This window comes from Taeniopygia guttata, chromosome 19, assembly GCF_048771995.1.
Source record: "Taeniopygia guttata chromosome 19, bTaeGut7.mat, whole genome shotgun sequence".
Taxonomy (NCBI): domain Eukaryota; kingdom Metazoa; phylum Chordata; class Aves; order Passeriformes; family Estrildidae; genus Taeniopygia; species Taeniopygia guttata.
Genome location: NC_133044.1, coordinates 3,385,972 through 3,402,174, shown reverse-complemented (window position 1 = coordinate 3,402,174; position 16,203 = coordinate 3,385,972). Strand labels below are relative to the sequence as shown.

Here is a 16,203-nt window from a genome sequence, read left to right as displayed (position 1 = left end):
TTTGGGTGATTAGCTTGGTAACAGTGAATGATAGTCCATTTATTGTTTTTATTTGGTGCCTTCTTATAGTGTGGGGCTGGAAGATCTCTCCCTCCTTTCAGCAGCTACAGCTTGTGCATTTCTCACTTGTTTTACTGATCTTAAATGTCCTGGGGGAGCTTATGAGTGATGGCTGTGGTTGCAGCCAGACTGTCCCCAGAAGGCTGAGACAGAATTGTACTCTGCTGTCTATCCTTGAGACTTCCCCTCAAAGCTCTCTGCCCTGGCATATATCCCATAGCTGGATATGTAGTTCTAGATTTTATCTCATTCCTTTATCCCTTTCCATCATTCCTTCATTTGACCAAGTTCATTCATCCCAGTGTCCTTCCATGACATTGTTGAGAGCCATTAGGATTAAAGCTGAGCATGGAGCACCAGCACAGAAGGGATTCCCCCTAAAGAAGGTTTTTTTCCCCAAAGAAACACCCTCAGGGGCTGTCCTTCCCTGTGTCACTGGGCTGCTGGCAGTGAAGGGAGCAGTGACACTGCACATTCTTCTCCCAGACAGTGCCAGGCCCAAAGCACAGAGCCAGGACAGCTCTGTCAGCTGGAAGGTCTCTGCATTGCCACTGGCAGAGCCATCTTTTGTCACTGTCCCATGTGTGAGTACAGAGTGCCTGAGTAGTGTTGTACAAAGTGCTGCTCCACAGTGTAGTTCAGGGTGCATGGAAATGGAGCCAGAAAATCCAGTTAGGGAGGGAGGAGGCATTCCAGAGAGCAAACATCCAACATCTGGCAAGTATATCCTTCTAATGTCTTTGTGATTCCTAGGAGACTGCCTGTTCTTCCTCCTTCACATCTGTTTCATCAGATTAATTGGGCAGATTAGAGGTTGGGATCCTAAATGGAGCCCCAGTGCAGCTTTAAGACATTGATTCTTTGCCATGCTCTTCAAAACTGGATTTCCCCAGTGCTCCATAGCAGCCAGCAGTCAGTTCAGTGAAGGGTTTTGGAGAGTGAAGTCATTGAATTCGATGAACAACCTGTCATCAAACAGAACATCACCCAAACTGTAATACACCCTCGTGGGCACGAGCCCCAGAGGGGTCCTGTGCTCTCCAGGACTGAGATTTCAGCTCCATCTTGACTTGTTCCTTCTTGGAACAGCTTGGGAGATTTCACTGGTTAGTGCCACAGAGGAGCTGACCCATGCACACCTTTCCTGAAGATGCCTGAGTAAAGGCAGGGAATTTGGGAGCCAGCTCAGTCCTGCAGTTTGGGTGAGGGCATTGGGCCATTTCAGTGTTTCTGCTGAGCAGATGGAGCTGGTGGCTGCAGAGATTTCAAAGCAGCTGGGCCATGAGGGAGGAGCTGGGGCTGAGTTCTTGGAGGGCAGAAATGATTGGAGCCTTTGGATGTCTCATGGCCTTCCCAAATTCTTCACGGCAGAGGGTCTCACATGTGGACCTGAAGCTACCACAGGCATACCAGGGTGCAGGGAGAGGTGTCCTGTAATCACCAGGCTCTGGCACCTGGGCAGTGGGTGGGAACAAACCACCTTAGGTCACTTTCTGTTTAAAAAGGATTATAAAAAGTCTCTCCGGGAAGAAAAAACAAAACACCCACATGGAAAAATCTCCTGAAAAAGAGCCTGTGTTTTGCTTTTTGAGATTTTATGCCAAACTCTTTCATTTCGACCAAACCACAGCAAGTCCAATCTATAAAACAACATTCCCAAAATGGCAACAACTGAGAGCTGCAACCTCTCCCCTACTTGGAAGTGTCCCATGGAGACGCTCCAGCAGGGTGGAGATGGGAGTGAGAAGATGGATTTGGGAGAGGATTGGCTCATTTTGTGAGCGTGTGCAGGAGGTAGAGCTTCGTGTTTCTCTCTCTCTCTCTGCAACCACAGAGAAATACAAATGAGCAAGGCTGCAATTCCTCTGCACACAGAGCTGGGTGGAGCCCGTTCCCAGGGCTCTGCACTGAGCCTTGCTGAGAATTGAAGCATTTGGATTGGGACAAAAAGGATGAGGAGAGATGCAGTTTCTTCATGCCTGTTTTTCCAGATGAGTGGCAGGTCTGCTGGCCACCACTTTGAGGACCTTTCAGTAAGCAAACACAGCTTGAGTCTCCCTGAACCTTTACACAAGCACAAACTCCTTAATTTACTGCTGAATCAGACTTTTCTTCCCTGCTGAAGATGCTCCCTGCTCCTGCTGAATCGTTTCCATATGAGCTGGGTCTCTCACTCCTGTATCTAGTGACAGGAATGGTTATTTTTAGTTCCCTCTTAGAGCAACTCAGGGCTTTGAAGACGCCTCCGTGGCAGAGCAGCACACCCAGAACAGACACTGGACTTTTAGAGTTTGCCAAATTTCACAACCACTCACTGCTTTATCTCTCCAAGCTTATTCTAAAAGTTTCCCACCCTACTAACTGTACCAAGTGCTGAATAATTTCTTTGGGTGGCCAGATTCCACTTGTGGGGCAAGAAACCTCTGGCAGAAGAGCAGAGCAGATATTAACAGAGATATTTAAATTACAAGGCAACATTTAACAGACTTTGTCAGAGCAGTAAGTCTTGAGTGGTGGGACAGAAGGTGGCCAAGTCACTATTCCAAGGCCATTGTTTAGTAGGAAATGGCATTGCTTTGGCTCTGGAGCAGAGGACACCACTGCCAGGAGAATCTGTTTAAATATGTTTTCTGATTGCTGTTTGAGTTCTGTCATGACCTGCATTTCTGGCTTGACTTTTGCTTTGTATTGCATTGAGTATTCATCACTCCATACTTCCTATTTTGTCTAGGCCTGTGTAGCTAATCCTTTTCCTTGAACTTAACCAACAGCCAGAGATAATCCTAGTTTGAAAGTGACTGGAGAAACACAGCAGTTTACATATAATGCATGTTTTATCCTGGCTGATTTACACATGAACTGGCACATTGTCCTTTGTCAGATACACCACTATTAGGTGATAACAATCTCTTTCAATATTACACAGGGTTAAATAACTTTTTTATTATTATTATTTTCCTTCTCCTTTTGGCAAATGTTCCATTGTTTGGATGTCTTTTTCTCCTGGAAGAGCAGGACTGGGTGTGGGACAGCCCTGAGTGCCATCTGCTGGAGACCTGCTGCTTCCCAGCCCTGCCGTGGGCCAGATCCAGGATGGCTCCAAAGCCATGAGCAGGAAAAACAAGATAATTAGGAAAGGAATTGAAATGAGCACCCCCTGATGTCCTCACCATCCCAGGGTCATTTGCTTATATTTCCTGATGGAAGTGCCATCACCATTCACATCTCTCATCCTTGGTCCTCATGTTCTGTTTTGCTACAGGACAAAGTCATGAAGGGATCAAAGTCTTGGTGAGCAAAAAGCCAGAGCAGCTTCTCAGATGTCCCAGTGCCAGCCTGAGTTAGAAAGAAAGAACTGGTGCCCAAAGAGGAGCAGTTGCTGAGACAGTGCCCCTGGCCAGCAAAGCCTGGGCTTTAAACAGCCCCAGGTGCTCCCAGGGGTGAGCAGCCTTTGGCAGCCTCTGGGGTTTCCCTTGGGAAGTCTGAGAGTGAATTTGGTTTATGGAGCTTATTTGTGGTATGTCCCAGCAGCCAGGATGGGGAAAGGAATGGCAGAATAGTGTGGGGAAGCAGGCTTAGCCCTGCCTGAGGTGCAACCAGTGTGAGCTCCTGAAGTTTCTCACAAGATTGGCCATTGTCTCTGTGTGTTAGATGAAAAGGCTTGGTTTAATGTGCAGGGTTTTATTCCTGTAAAATCAGGGCTTGAGTAATTCCGCTGAGTGTTGACCCCTTGTATCTCTTCTTTCACAGGTACCTGCATTCAGAGGGGAAGTTACCTGAAGGTAGGAGTCCATCACCTCCCCTGCCACCTCCCATCCCCACCCTGCAGTCCTTGAGGTCTCTGTTGTGTCCAGGGTTCCAGCTGCCCAAACTCACCCCTGCACTGCAGATGAAGCCCACAGCTGAACTTTTATCTTCCTGCATTTTTTTTTACCAGTTCAGGCTTCTCTACAGTCACTTTTCAGTCCCTTGGGGTTGTCCTGCCTCAGTGGTGTGATGCAGTGTCTGGCCTTGTGCTTCTTGGGTGAATCTGAGTGCTCTTTCCAGATCCCTCAGCCTAGTCACAGAGTTTTTGGTCACATCTTGCTTACAAAAGAGCAATCATTTTCTATGACAAAAGCCTCAGAAATGATGACCCACTTAACCAAAAATATTTGCATGTAGCAAGTTAAGCCTCCACCAAACTGTGCTCAGGAAGGAATCTGAAATCTGCAGTGGCACAACAAACTGTAGTGGCTTCTTCCACCTGTGAGCAAGAATCTCCAAGAAATTCTCTGTACAAGTAGGGAAAGGAAAGAAACAAAGCACAGAAGGAGGTAGCTCCTGACCCCTTTTCTAGAGTAGAGCTGCAGCCCTTATCTCTAGCAAACAGTGCCTGCCCAGGGACAAATGTGTGGACCTCGTTTAAGCACAAAGCTGTTACTCAGCTGTTTGGACAGAGCATAGGAAGGTGGCTCAGCCAGGCCCACCCAGTCAACCTCCTGCTCCCTCAGCAGCCATCCAGGCTGTGTTCCTTTAATGCTAATTCCCAAATCATTGTAGGATTTGAATGAGTCACAGCAAATCAGTTTTAATTCTCTCCTAGCAGGAAGCTGCAGGCCTAATGAGACAGCATGAGCCAAGATGGCAGAATGCCCTTAAGCTGAGCTCTGACTGCGGTCCCTTCAGTTTCCCAGTTCATGAAAGAGGAGTATTAGTGCCAGCTTCATTCCTAGGACCTTTTCTTTGTTCAGCCCTGGGGTGCAGCAGAGCTCTGTGAGCTGTGTGCAGCATAAAGGACAAGGGGCTGCAGTGGTTGATGTCACTGCTGGCTGTCAGGCCCCATCTACACTGAGCCATTTTCATGTGCTGCTCATGCAGGTTTCACTCTGGTCCTGAATACAGGCTGTGCCTCAAATCCATACAGGTTTGAAGCAGACCCATATCCAGAGAACATTTCCATTTCTCCAGCAGCATCAAGAGGCTGCTGGAGCTCTGTGCAAGCCTTGCTGCTCTGATTACATCACGTCTGACATGACCTACAAACACCAAAGAACGGGGAGCTCCCATGCTGCTGCTTATGCTAAGCCTTTCCAAATATAGTTCCAGTCTCATTGAAATTCCCAGTATTTATAATTTGATCTGGCAGCCGTGCAGGGCTGTGCATCAGAGGGGCTTAATGAAACAAGGGTGATGCTGGGATTGAGGCGGTCTGGATGGAGCTGAAAGGCATGTTCACGCCATGGAAAAGTGCTGTGCTGCTGTTGAGAAGAGAGAGCTGTTTGTGGCTGAGCCTGTGTAAGCCCATGTGATCAGGGAATCCACAGAAAATCTCCCTGCAAATGCAAAAGCCAGCTAAGCCTTGCATTGCCTCAGTGATATGCAAATGAGCACCCTAAATATCCTGCTTTGCTTTCTAATGCCTTTAGCCAGCACAAACACAACAGGCTTTTTATAATCTGTAATCAAGTTCTCCAGCCCAGGCACAAGCACTTGTTTCAAGAAGCCAAGACAACTGCTGGATGTGCTCCCACCCTGCCACTGGCCTCTTCCAGCTATAACCAGTGCTCTTCCAAAAGAACCTGTGCTTCCTTCCATCAGGAGCAGTGCAGGCCTGCAGCACACACAGTGCTCACTCAGGAGCTCCTCATTCTAGGCATCCCTGCTGCCTGAGTGATTTGGAAGTGGAAAGCCAAGCTGAGCAGGCTGCAGGCTTCACACACTTCTATTCTCAGCCTAATCCATGAGCTATATTGATCCTGCCCTTTCTGCCAACCTGGAGAGGTTGCATTACACTGCTAATCCCATCCTGCCCAGGTCACAGGCACAGCAGGCTCTGAAAAGCTTCACCTGCTGGTGTCACAGGACTCCTCAATGGCAGCACTGCTCTCACCCTGCTTGGCAGGGAGCAGCCTGTTTCTCTGAACCCTTTTCCATCTCTCCCTGGACTGTACATTCCTTCCCTGCCTCATTTCATCTCACATTGCCATGCAGAGCAGGCTTTGCTGTCAGCACATGGAAATCCTGGTTGGATCACTGACACAGAGAGCTCTCACAGTGCCCTTCTTTTTGGGGAGCTGGATGCCACCACTTCACCTGATCTGACCGAGGAGGACCCAGCAGGTCAGAGCCATCCACACTGAAATCACTTGCCATGGTTTTGAGTCCTTATTGCTGAGCTTTGGGAACAAAAGGGTGCAATTGCTGCACAAATTAGTATTTCTCAGGGAAGAAAAATTGAGGAAAGGGAGAGCACATTTAGTTAACAGAGCAGCCCAAGCTTCAGAGAGTGGTGCCAGGCCTCTCTTCCCATCACTGTGAGTAGGAATTAGTGTATAGGCATTGCCAGAGTCCATTAAATCCATCCAGGAAAGGAAAGATCATTGTCCCGTGTTTGAAAAACAAACAGGTGCCACTGGAAATGCTGAGAGCAGCACTGTACTAGAGGATCTCTGCAGAGGAAGGGGAAGAATAGTTCCCCTACTGACGGCACATCACAGGTTTCCTTCCAAATTTGCTGTTTGCAAACAAGAAACGTCTCCAAGTGGGATTAAAGGAGTGTCAGGGCCCTTCTGTGAGCGACTGCAGCACTTGTGCCTGCAGAGCATCCCCCGGGAGAGCAGCTGGGACTGATGAGCAGCTCTGCTGTCCCTTGTCCCGGCGGGCTGGGAGCGGGACAGGGGCTCGGGTCAGGAAGTGTCGGGGCCGTGCCGCTCCCGAGCCGCCGCATTCCCGCACGTCCCGCGGGCTCGGCACTGCCCAGCGCCGCTCCGTGACCCTGCGGGGCCGGGCTGCGGCGGGGCACGGCGGCCACAGGCGGTTCCGAAGGCAGGGATGCGGGTCCCGCTGCCCGCTCCCCTCCCCGGCCGGCGGACGCCGCCACCTCCCGGCCGCTCCCGAGCACCGCCCGCCGCTTCCAGCGCGGATGTTCCGCCGCTTCCAGCGCGGATGTTCCGCCGCTTCCAGCGCGGATGTTCCGCCGCTCCGCTCGGGCCCTTGAGGGCTCTACCCCTGCCCCTTGCTGCCCGCAGCAGGAGGAGATCACTGCTGGGAATGCTCTGTGTGACCTGCTAAGGAGTCAACTCCCAGTGTCCTCTCCAAGGAAGGGGACTATGGCCTTGGAGCCCTCTGTTGTACTGAAATGAAGAGATAACCAGTTAACTTTGGAGAGTGGGAGAGGCTGTTGAAAAGTTGGAACAACACCCTTGGAGAAAAGAAAAAGAGAGGAATTGAAAGATCCTGGAGATGTGCCAGAGGGAGTCCATTAGAGCTTTGTTCTGTCTCTTCTGTGTGTAATTTCACTGTTTCAGGGCTCACTGGAGAAAATCTCATTGCAAATCGAATTGCATCTCTGCCCACCTGTGTAAACTGTGACTTTGGCCTCTTCTGTCAAACTTTAATACAATGTGGGAAGTGTGGAACATAATCACAGCAGCTTCCAAGCCAAGGAAATCCCAAAGCAGCTCCCTTTAGAGCTCCCTATAGGCTCTTAATGGGACCATCAGTAGCTCTGAACTCATCTGTGAAGACAATTTAGCCATGGTAAAAAAACCCCAGCAATTAACTTTTGAGTTCAAAGGGATCTTTGAAACAGAAAAAACCCTTTCAACATCAGCAGAATCTTGAAACATGTTGCGTTCATCTGCTTCATCACAAACATCTGAACAATGAATGCAGCAACTCTGTTAAAGTGTAACTGCCTGCCTCAGTTAATATTTTATTCCTGAGGCTTGTAAATATTTATTCTGTAGCTAAGAATGGGAATAGAAAGATGAAATTTCATTTTGGTAGCTGAACCAGAAACTACTGTTTTAAAATTCCATTATATGATACAGTGTCAGCATTCAGAGAATCATCTGCACCTATTTTTTTTTTTTTGAGCTTAATTATGCAGGAAAAATTAAAAAAACACTCAGTTTTTGCAATATTCAAAGCTAGCTTCGTTTTCCACAGGCTATTACAGAACAAGAACCAGTACAAAGGGTCACATACACAATAAGAGCCATACAAATGGTCATAGATGTGCACTGGGCACAAAGAAATCCTGGAGGGAGCATCAGAAGTTGTTCCCCTTTTACACAAAAAAGATTCCCAAGGCCAGCAGCACAGAGAAGCTGCAAAGAGCTGCTGAGCCTGGAGAAAAGAGCACCTTCTAGAATGCTGCTGGTTTGAAATATTTATTCTCTTTCTCTGTGTAGGGTGCCGTGTGCTCGTGCTGGAATCAGTAAATCTCTGCAGGAAATACATTTCCTTCCTGGATGTCCTCATTTCCTGCCTCCTGCCCACGGATGCACTCTTCATCCTCACAGAGGAGGAGACTGAACAAGCCAAGGTGAGATGTGTGGCACCTGCCTGGCCTGTTTGAGTGGCTCATTCTCATTGTGAACACTTTAGTCACAAATGTCACATTCCCAGGGAATGCCAGGAGTGTCATCCATGGGTTAGAAATGTCACTGAGGAATGTCTGCAGTGATTTTAGAAACATGGACAAGCCAGGTTACCTCATGTCCTGTGACAGGACAGGGCTGAGCAGATTTGCAGCTCAGTCAGTCACAGGGCACTGAGTTTTACACTCTCCACGATTTAGGATCCATTTCAAAGGATGCATTTCAAAGGAAACTGGATCCAACACAGTATTCTGAACATGTGAGTGACCTGTTAAAGCCTGGCATGACTGCATGCCAGGAACAGCATCCTTGGATCACAGCTCTCACTAAAGATGGAGACAGCCTGTGAACTTGTGGTCCAAAGCTTTTCACAAGTTCCCTTTACTGTATATTTTTAAACTATTTTGCTGCACAGGATCTCACACATTTACCCCACAGTTCCCTATATTAGAATCTGATTAGCTGCTCTTCCATAGCATGAAAATATTTCCCCAGCAAACAGTGCTGTTAATTCTAAATTACAGACTTTTACTCCTTCTGAGACTGTTAAAAGATAAGAGTTGTTTATGGAAACAGCTTGGATAAAGGTGGTGTTCATTATTCCCTTATATTTTTGTTCCAGAAATCTGACCTTTCTAGGCTGGTGCACTATAAACAGACTCAGTTGCAGCTGGCAGTGTGTGGTCAGAAGGAGCGGAGATGTTCCCAGACACACTTTTCACTTCTCAGGCTCCTGCTTCCCAGCATGTGAACACTTCCCCCCAGATCACGAGGGGAGGCTGAGTTAGAAGTGACACACAAGGTGTCCTTTCTAGCAGGACCCTCTGACAGTCAGGCAGCACAACACCAGACTCAGGGGCAGACAGGCCCAGAGCTTAGGCAGCCTGCCCTGCCTCTCCCTGCTCACTGAAAACAGGCTGTCCTATCAATGGGCACTGAGCCCCACAGCAGGAGCAGGAAAGTGCCCCCACAGCAGCTCTAGAAGGTTCCTGTAATGCTCTCTGTGCTGTTTTTCCTCCTAGAGAGCCATGCAGTGCCATCGCAGCCAGCTCCTCTGGTTCCGCCGGCTCTACCTGCTCTTCTCTCGTTACCTGGTGGTCAATTCCCTGCGCCTGCTCTGACAGGACATCACTCACAGGAGCAAAGAGTGAGCAAAGCCACCACTGCCCCAGGCCCAGGACTCAGGAAAGCTCCTGTGTTAGGTGCTCAACAGGATGGGGTGCTCTTTGTGTGGCATTCTCCACACTACAAAACCCAGGCTGGGTGAACCTCCTAAATATCTTGTTGCCTGATACATTGAGAACAGGGTTAACAGCTATTCTATTTTCATAGAAGCTTAAATAAAATGAGAAATTTGGATTAACTTTAATTGGGAGCCAAGCTCTGGAGGATTCTGCATTGGAGAAGATATGGCACAAATTGTTTCCCCAAGAAGATAGAGCTGCAGGGACTGCTTGGCAACTCTCCCTTGGTGCTTGTGTAAGATCCAGCTATCAGGAGTAACTTTTCAAAGCTTATGCTATCTCCACAGATAGCACAACCACAACACCTTTGTTATTCAGTCAAAACTTTAAAAAGCCAGAGCTTTTGAATAAAACATCAGAAATTCTACAATTTTTACTAATTGCACTGATGTTTGCTGTTGCTTCTTTTATACATGTTGTGTTGCAGGCTCCTTTACTTTCACCTCCTGAAATATGAGCTCTTTTTGATTCAGAACAGGGCTCAAGGTCAACTCACAAGAGTCTTAGCAGGACACAGGAATGAGGTGCAAGTGATTCTAGTGAAGTCTTTTGTATTGTGACTTAAACTTTAGCACAACTAAAGGCAAAGTGCCAAACTAGCAACTCTGCAGTGGTTTACAGAGCAGAGGCAGTTTGAAAACTGAATGTCACAAAGGAACGGGGCAATCAGCATAGAAAGATTTATTTAAGAAACAGAGAACAGGTAACAGGAATGTAGACTGGTTTCACCAAGCATCACCCAGGAAACCCCAGACTGAAGTTCCACGGCAGTGCTCCCAAGGCTGCTGGAAGGGTGTCAGGGTTTTGACATGTCTCTGATGGTCTTATGTTTCCTCACTGCTTCCTCCCATTCCTTGCCATTGATGTCCTCTGTGATAATGACCTGCACAGTGCCATCATCCAGGCAGTGGGGAGCGATTCCTGAAGAAAAACAGAGTACAAATAAACCTACTTTTCATAAAATGTGGGAGATGCCTGCTCCATTCCATGGCTGGGGCATCTCAGGGAATTGTAAATGCTATTGCTGTAAGGCTGAGGAGTCTGGATGAGAATCCTGTCTCATATAAATAATCAATTCCAGGAAGAAGCCCACACATTATAGGTAAGATTTTTTTTTTTTTGGAGGAGGAGGAGCTACACGTTCAGACTGCAGTTCCTTTAGGAACAAACTCTTAGGACACATGCTGCTCACTGCTGTCATGTCAGCATCCAATGGAATCTTTATCCAAGGTTTGCTTGGTGGTTAACTCTGGTTAGCACAGCTTGCTTTGTACCTACCATAACCATCAGGGTTAGAACGAGGAATATAAAAACTCTGAACACCACAGGTCTTGCAGAACATGTGTTTGGCACGGTGTGTGTTGAAGGTGTATGTTGTCAAGTTGTCAGCACCCTGAGCAAAGGAAAAACACTGTAAGTTTTCCATGGAAATAGATGGATTCGTTACTTTGGGCCTGTAGCTAAGAAATGTACAATTTAAAATGCCACCTTCCTTTCTTTACTTAAGATACAGAGCTGTGCATTCCTGCTGCTTTCCTGAACCCCTGTGCTTTGTATGGACACATGTCCATAACAGTCAGGCCTGGGACCTGCAAGAGCTCTACACAAAATGCACCAAAACAACCACACCAGGCAGCTTAAAATGCAGCCATTCCCCCAGCCAGCCAAACCTAGGGCAGAAAACTGCTTGTTCTTGGCTCTGTGAGGATAACATTGCTCGTGCTCATGGCCATGCTCCTCCTGTGTTCTTACTCTACCTGCAGCAGCTTGAAACGCAACGCTGGCACAATGAAGTGTCGGTTCTGTTTCTTCGTGCAAATGCTGCAACTGTAAAAGAAAAAGCAGACTTTTCTAGAAGTGGACAGGTTATAGAGCAGCAATCAGACCTCTTGACAACAGAAATCCCCCTGACAGCTAGAACAGCTCAGAGCTAAGTGGCAAAAGTGGATTTGCGGTGTCAGTAGTGTTTGTCAAGCATACCTGTGAATAGACTGACCCTACACAGGTACCCCAATAAGATATTCTCACACACAGCTCTTGAGGATAAACTCTAGCCCTGAGACATCCACTCAGTGGTTCAGAGCATGCTTAGGCAATTTTGCCAACATTCATTACCTTGCAAACAAGAAAATAAAGTTCAGAAGTTCACCCATGAGCTGGAAGCAGGCAAAGAGGGGTCACTTCTGAAGCCAGAGTGTTCTAGTTTGAGGCACGTGTGGTCAGAGCTGTAATGTCACTTGAGAAGAACAAGTTAAAATAAGACCAATGTGCTTTGAGCCCCCTGCATGAGAGGAAACTGAAAGCAGATGGCTGAGCACCTGGACTCATTAGATCTCTCCTGATAGTTTCTGTGTGAGCCTGGCTCTGAGACATGAAACCCTGCCCAAAGTAGCACCTGAAATCACCAACACTGATCTCATAGCGGGTCAGGACATAATTAGGGGTAAATCCTGTGGAAACAGCTCAGAGGCTGCTCTGCAGCTGTCTCATCTTTAGCTCTAAGGTTGGAAAAGCAGAGAGCTGACATGCATCTCTGGGAACAGGGAACAAACCAACTCACTTGCAGTTGAACACGTGCAGGTCTGCTGAAGCCCAGACCTCAAAGCGGACGGCTCCACAGTGACAGCCTCCTGTGTGCTTCACCAAACTCTTGCATTCACTGCAGAGAGACACGACAGAGCTTTTGGGATCCTCCTCTCTTGGTTTTTGCCCAAGAGAACAGTAAGGCTCTACATGACATTATTCAGTTCTGTCTTGAGCCATTGCAGAATACCAAGAAATATATCCACTCAAATGTATTTAATAACATGAGGTGGAGGATGGCTTTTGTCCTCTGCAGGAATTGCTTTTGTGGTTTAATTAAAATGGTGACAAGGAAGGAAGAGCACCACTTTGAGGACTCTCCACTCTGTAAAACACAGCCCCAGTCACACTCCAGGTCACAGTGCTGACCCTAGAGCTGTGTCCATATACAACCCTACAGAGAAACCAGGGCTGTCACCTCAAAACAAACTGCTTGGAACTGAGAACTGAATTTCCCCACAATTTTCTCCACAGTTCCTCCAACACCGTTAATATTCCCCCATTTAAGAGCTGGGGAAAGCAGAGATAAGTGGGTTCTACATCATATTTGAAATGTCTTTTATTTTGAGTTGTAATTGCAAAGGAACTTTACCACCAAGGAATTTCTGAGCCTGTGCTTCTCCCCCTCCCGAGCCGCCTCCACAGCAGCTGGGCAGTCACCGTGTGGGTCAATCGCAAAATGCAAAGGAAAAAAAAAACATTTTCCTTCCAGATTTTGCCTCCCACGGCCAGTTTCTGATGTGCCGTGCACAGGAAATGGGTGGAGATTTCGCAGCTGAGCCTCACCGAGCTCCCAAGGGCATTTTCGATAGGAGAGCCTTAAAACACGGGCAGCTTTAGCACAGAAAGCCCCATCCTACCCCCGGCCCTCCTCGGCAGCCCTCGGGAGCCGCGGTGCAGAGAGCGCAGCGGTGAACGGGAGCCCGGAGCCCCGGCCCGTTACTCACAAGGCGTCCAGCAGCAGCTGCGCCGCCTCCTCGCTGCTCAGCCGGTGCTGCTGCAGGAATGCGGCCCAGCGCCGGCTCTGCGCCCCCAGATCCACGGCACCGGGCACGGGGGGCTCCTCCTTCGCCTCGGGGGGCTCCTCCTTAGCCCGGGCCGGGCTTTCCCCGCTGTTCCTGCTCCGGGCCACGGGCGGCCCGCCCGCAGCCGCGCTGCCCCGCCGGCAGCGCCGTGTGCGCCCCACCGGCATGGGGCTCGGGGGGACAGAGGGGACACGGGGGGACAGGCGGGACACGGGGGACAGAGGGGACACGGGGGACAGGCGGGACACGGGGGGACACGGGGGACAGGCGGGACACGGGGGGACAGAGGGGACACGGGGGGTCAAAGGGGACACGGGGGGACACGGGGGGACAGAGGGGGAACAGGCGGGACACGAGGGGACAGGCGGCACACGGGGGGACAGGCGGCACACGGGGGGACAGGCGGCACACGGGGGGACAGGCGGGACACGAGAGAGGACACAGGAGAGGGTGAAGGGACACGGGAGGGGACATGGGAGGGGCTGAAGGGACACGGGAGGGCACATGGGAGGGGACGCGGGAGGGGCTGAAGGGACACGGAAGGGGCTGAAGGGACACGGGAGGGGACACGGGAAGGGCTGAGGGGACACGGGAGGGGCTGAAGGGACACAGGAAGGGCTGAGGGGACACGGGAAGGGCTGAGGGGACACGGGAGGGGCTGAGGGGACACGGGAAGGGCTGAGGGGACACGGGAGGGGCTGAGGGGACACGGGAGGGGACATGGGAGGGGCTGAAGGGACACGGGAGGGGACACGGGAAGGGCTGAGGGGACACGGGAAGGGCTGAGGGGACACGGGAGGGGCTGAGGGGACACGGGAGGGGACACGGGAAGGGCTGAAGGGACACGGGAAGGGCTGAGGGGACACGGGAAGGGCTGAGGGGACACGGGAGGGGCTGAGGGGACGTGGGAGCTGTAGAGAGGGACAAGCTCCCTGAGCTCCCTTCGCTCCAGGCTGAGCCCCCCCGGCTGCCTCAGCCCCTCCTGGGGCTCCAGCCCCTTCCCCAGCTCCGTTCCCTTCTCTGGACACGCACCAGCCCTCAGTGTCCCTCGTGCTGGGCCCAAAAGTGACCCCAGGAGTCGAGGCGTGGCCTCAGCAGTGGCCAGCACAGGGACAGTCACTGCCCGGGTCCTGCTGGCCACCTTTTGGCCCTGGAACAGGCTGCCCGGGGAAGTGCTGGAGGCACCAGCCCTGGAAGTGTTCGAGAAACTGCTGGATGTGGCACTTGGGGACATGGTTCAGTGGTGGGCTTGGCAGTGCTGGGTTAACAGTTGCACTTGATGATCTTAGAATCTGTTTTTCCCAGCCTTAAGGGTTCTGTGATTTTCTGATTCCAGGGCTGAGGGCAGTTATCCACAGGCATGAGCCCAAGGTTTCCCCTCTCATTCTCATTCTCAACACGGTGTTCACGGATGGGAAGGTGCTCAGCAGATCCGAGGTGCTGCTGGAATTGGGGTGTTTCACTTCTCTGCTATGAACAGCCCTCATTTACACAGCATTGCTGTGACAGCACAGGATGTGTTTAGGCCTTCCTGAGGTCTGAAGTCATTGTGGCAGCTTTGCAGAGAAATGGCTTCTAACAGGATTCCCACTTAGCTTTTCACTAATTCTATTAGCAAAGGCTTGAAAATAAGAGAGTACATACCTTAAAAAGCACAAAAAAAAAAAAAACCAAAAAAAAAAAAACCCCAACCAAACTAAAACCAAAACCAAAATAATCAACCAAATAAACAACAACGAAAGAGGAAAATGTGAAATCACCCTTTTAGTGGTAAATATCTTACAAAAGGGTTTTTTTGAACACTGAAATCCAGTGCTGTTTCTCAAGTAAAACTATCAGTGCAGGGAAAAGTACAAAACTTGGAGGTGTCCAAGTCACACTTGATTGAGGGAAAAAATAATCACTCCAAAGACAAACCTTTGTGCTCAGTGTTGCAGGATTGGAAACTTCTTTTGTTTGACATATAATCAAGAATTTGTAGTCAACAGAACTTAATGTCTTGTTCTTTCCAAGAAGGGGAAATATGTAAACAAGTGAGCTGAGTCTTGAGAGGCAGAGAGGCACCAAAAGGTCCTGTGGCAGCCAGGAAACGTGGCAAAGCAGGGCAGTGATGAATAAACATTCGTCAGCACTCCAGTCTGGGAAAGAGCTTTAAAACCATGTGCCTCTGGTGTTCAGGCTGCCTCCCGAGATGGGACATGCCAGGATTTGCTTCTGAATCCTGTGCTCAGCACATCTCTGATGACAGGAAAGGGCAGCGAGTTACAATTTCCTGTTATCCCTTCTGTGAATCTCTGTTCTGGTTACTCTCTCATGGACGCACGAGAATACACCCTGTGTGACAAATTCACATGGAGCTCCTGATCTGAGCCACTCCCAGACCTTTAGTCAAACCAGATTACATGTCAGTCACCTCGTATTTTGGGAGGAAAAAGTCACTGAGGTGAAACTGGGAAGGCACTGAAACGGAGCCTGTGCTGGCTGCAGCAGGGATTCATCTCCCCTCAGGCATGGCCAGCACCACTCCTGTCCCAAAGACACTGAACCCAAAACACTGAAAGCAGAGGGCAATTTTAGGAGTTCATTTCAGGGGTTCATTATGTCGATTCACACAAATGACCCTCTGTAAGACAGGAGCCACCAGCACTCAAAAAAGCAGTTCCAGGACAAAACTGGAGGGAATTTGTCCATGTAATATCTGCAAATCTGTCACTCTCCGTGCCTCTCCACAATTAGTTCACTTTATTTTAAATACAGAAGCTGTTTTGAGAAGCTAAATTCTGTTCTCCTGTGATATCTCAGAATAAGGAACTGGAGGACAAAAACGGAACTGCAAAATGCCATAGTAAATAAATTGTTTATGTTTTTTCATTCGCTTCATATTTTATCACAAAGGACTCAGAACACAAAACTGAGTCTCACATA

The 16,203-nt window shown here is 49.3% G+C and overlaps 2 protein-coding genes across 9 annotated transcripts in view; one reads left to right on the top strand and one right to left on the bottom strand.

The window, feature by feature from the left end:
• PIGL (phosphatidylinositol glycan anchor biosynthesis class L) overlaps positions 1 to 10,055 on the top strand; it is a 53,186-nt gene extending 43,131 nt beyond the window's left edge. For all 7 annotated transcript variants that reach the window (XM_041719989.2, XM_072937207.1, XM_030288316.3 and 4 more), the window contains 3 exons: positions 3,811 to 3,842; positions 8,238 to 8,371; positions 9,449 to 10,055. In XM_041719989.2, coding sequence (XP_041575923.1) covers positions 3,811 to 3,842; positions 8,238 to 8,371; positions 9,449 to 9,547 — 265 coding nt within the window. In that variant the 3' untranslated portion in view covers positions 9,548 to 10,055. The remainder of the gene's footprint in view (positions 1 to 3,810; positions 3,843 to 8,237; positions 8,372 to 9,448) is intronic.
• A 274-nt stretch (positions 10,056 to 10,329) lies between these two features.
• CENPV (centromere protein V) lies at positions 10,330 to 13,515 on the bottom strand. Of its 2 annotated transcripts, XM_072937208.1 has the most exons (6): positions 13,201 to 13,445; positions 12,973 to 13,071; positions 12,231 to 12,329; positions 11,428 to 11,497; positions 10,949 to 11,063; positions 10,330 to 10,591 (listed from the first exon to the last, which is right to left on the bottom strand). In XM_072937208.1, the coding sequence occupies exons 1-6, from the start codon at positions 13,443 to 13,445 to the stop codon at positions 10,467 to 10,469; spliced, it is 753 nt and encodes a 250-aa protein (XP_072793309.1). In that variant the 3' UTR covers positions 10,330 to 10,466. The 2 variants fall into 2 exon arrangements, with proteins under 2 accessions (XP_072793309.1, XP_002198569.4); XM_002198533.6 differs by lacking the exon at positions 12,973 to 13,071 and having other exon boundaries at positions 13,201 to 13,515.
• Between the last annotated feature and the right edge of the window lie 2,688 nt (positions 13,516 to 16,203).

What these genes read in the sequence shown, in the direction of transcription:
- CENPV (XM_072937208.1), bottom strand. Translation starts at nt 13,445, where the DNA reads ATGCCGGTGGGGCGCACACGGCGCTGCCGGCGGGGCAGCGCGGCTGCG. An exon ending in CAGCTGCTGCTGGACGCCTT is followed by an intron (nt 13,072 to 13,200) that starts GTGAGTAACGGG and finishes CCGTGTTTTAAG; the next exon opens with GCTCTCCTATCGAAAATGCC. An exon ending in CTGCACGTGTTCAACTGCAA is followed by an intron (nt 11,498 to 12,230) that starts GTGAGTTGGTTT and finishes TTTCTTTTACAG; the next exon opens with TTGCAGCATTTGCACGAAGA.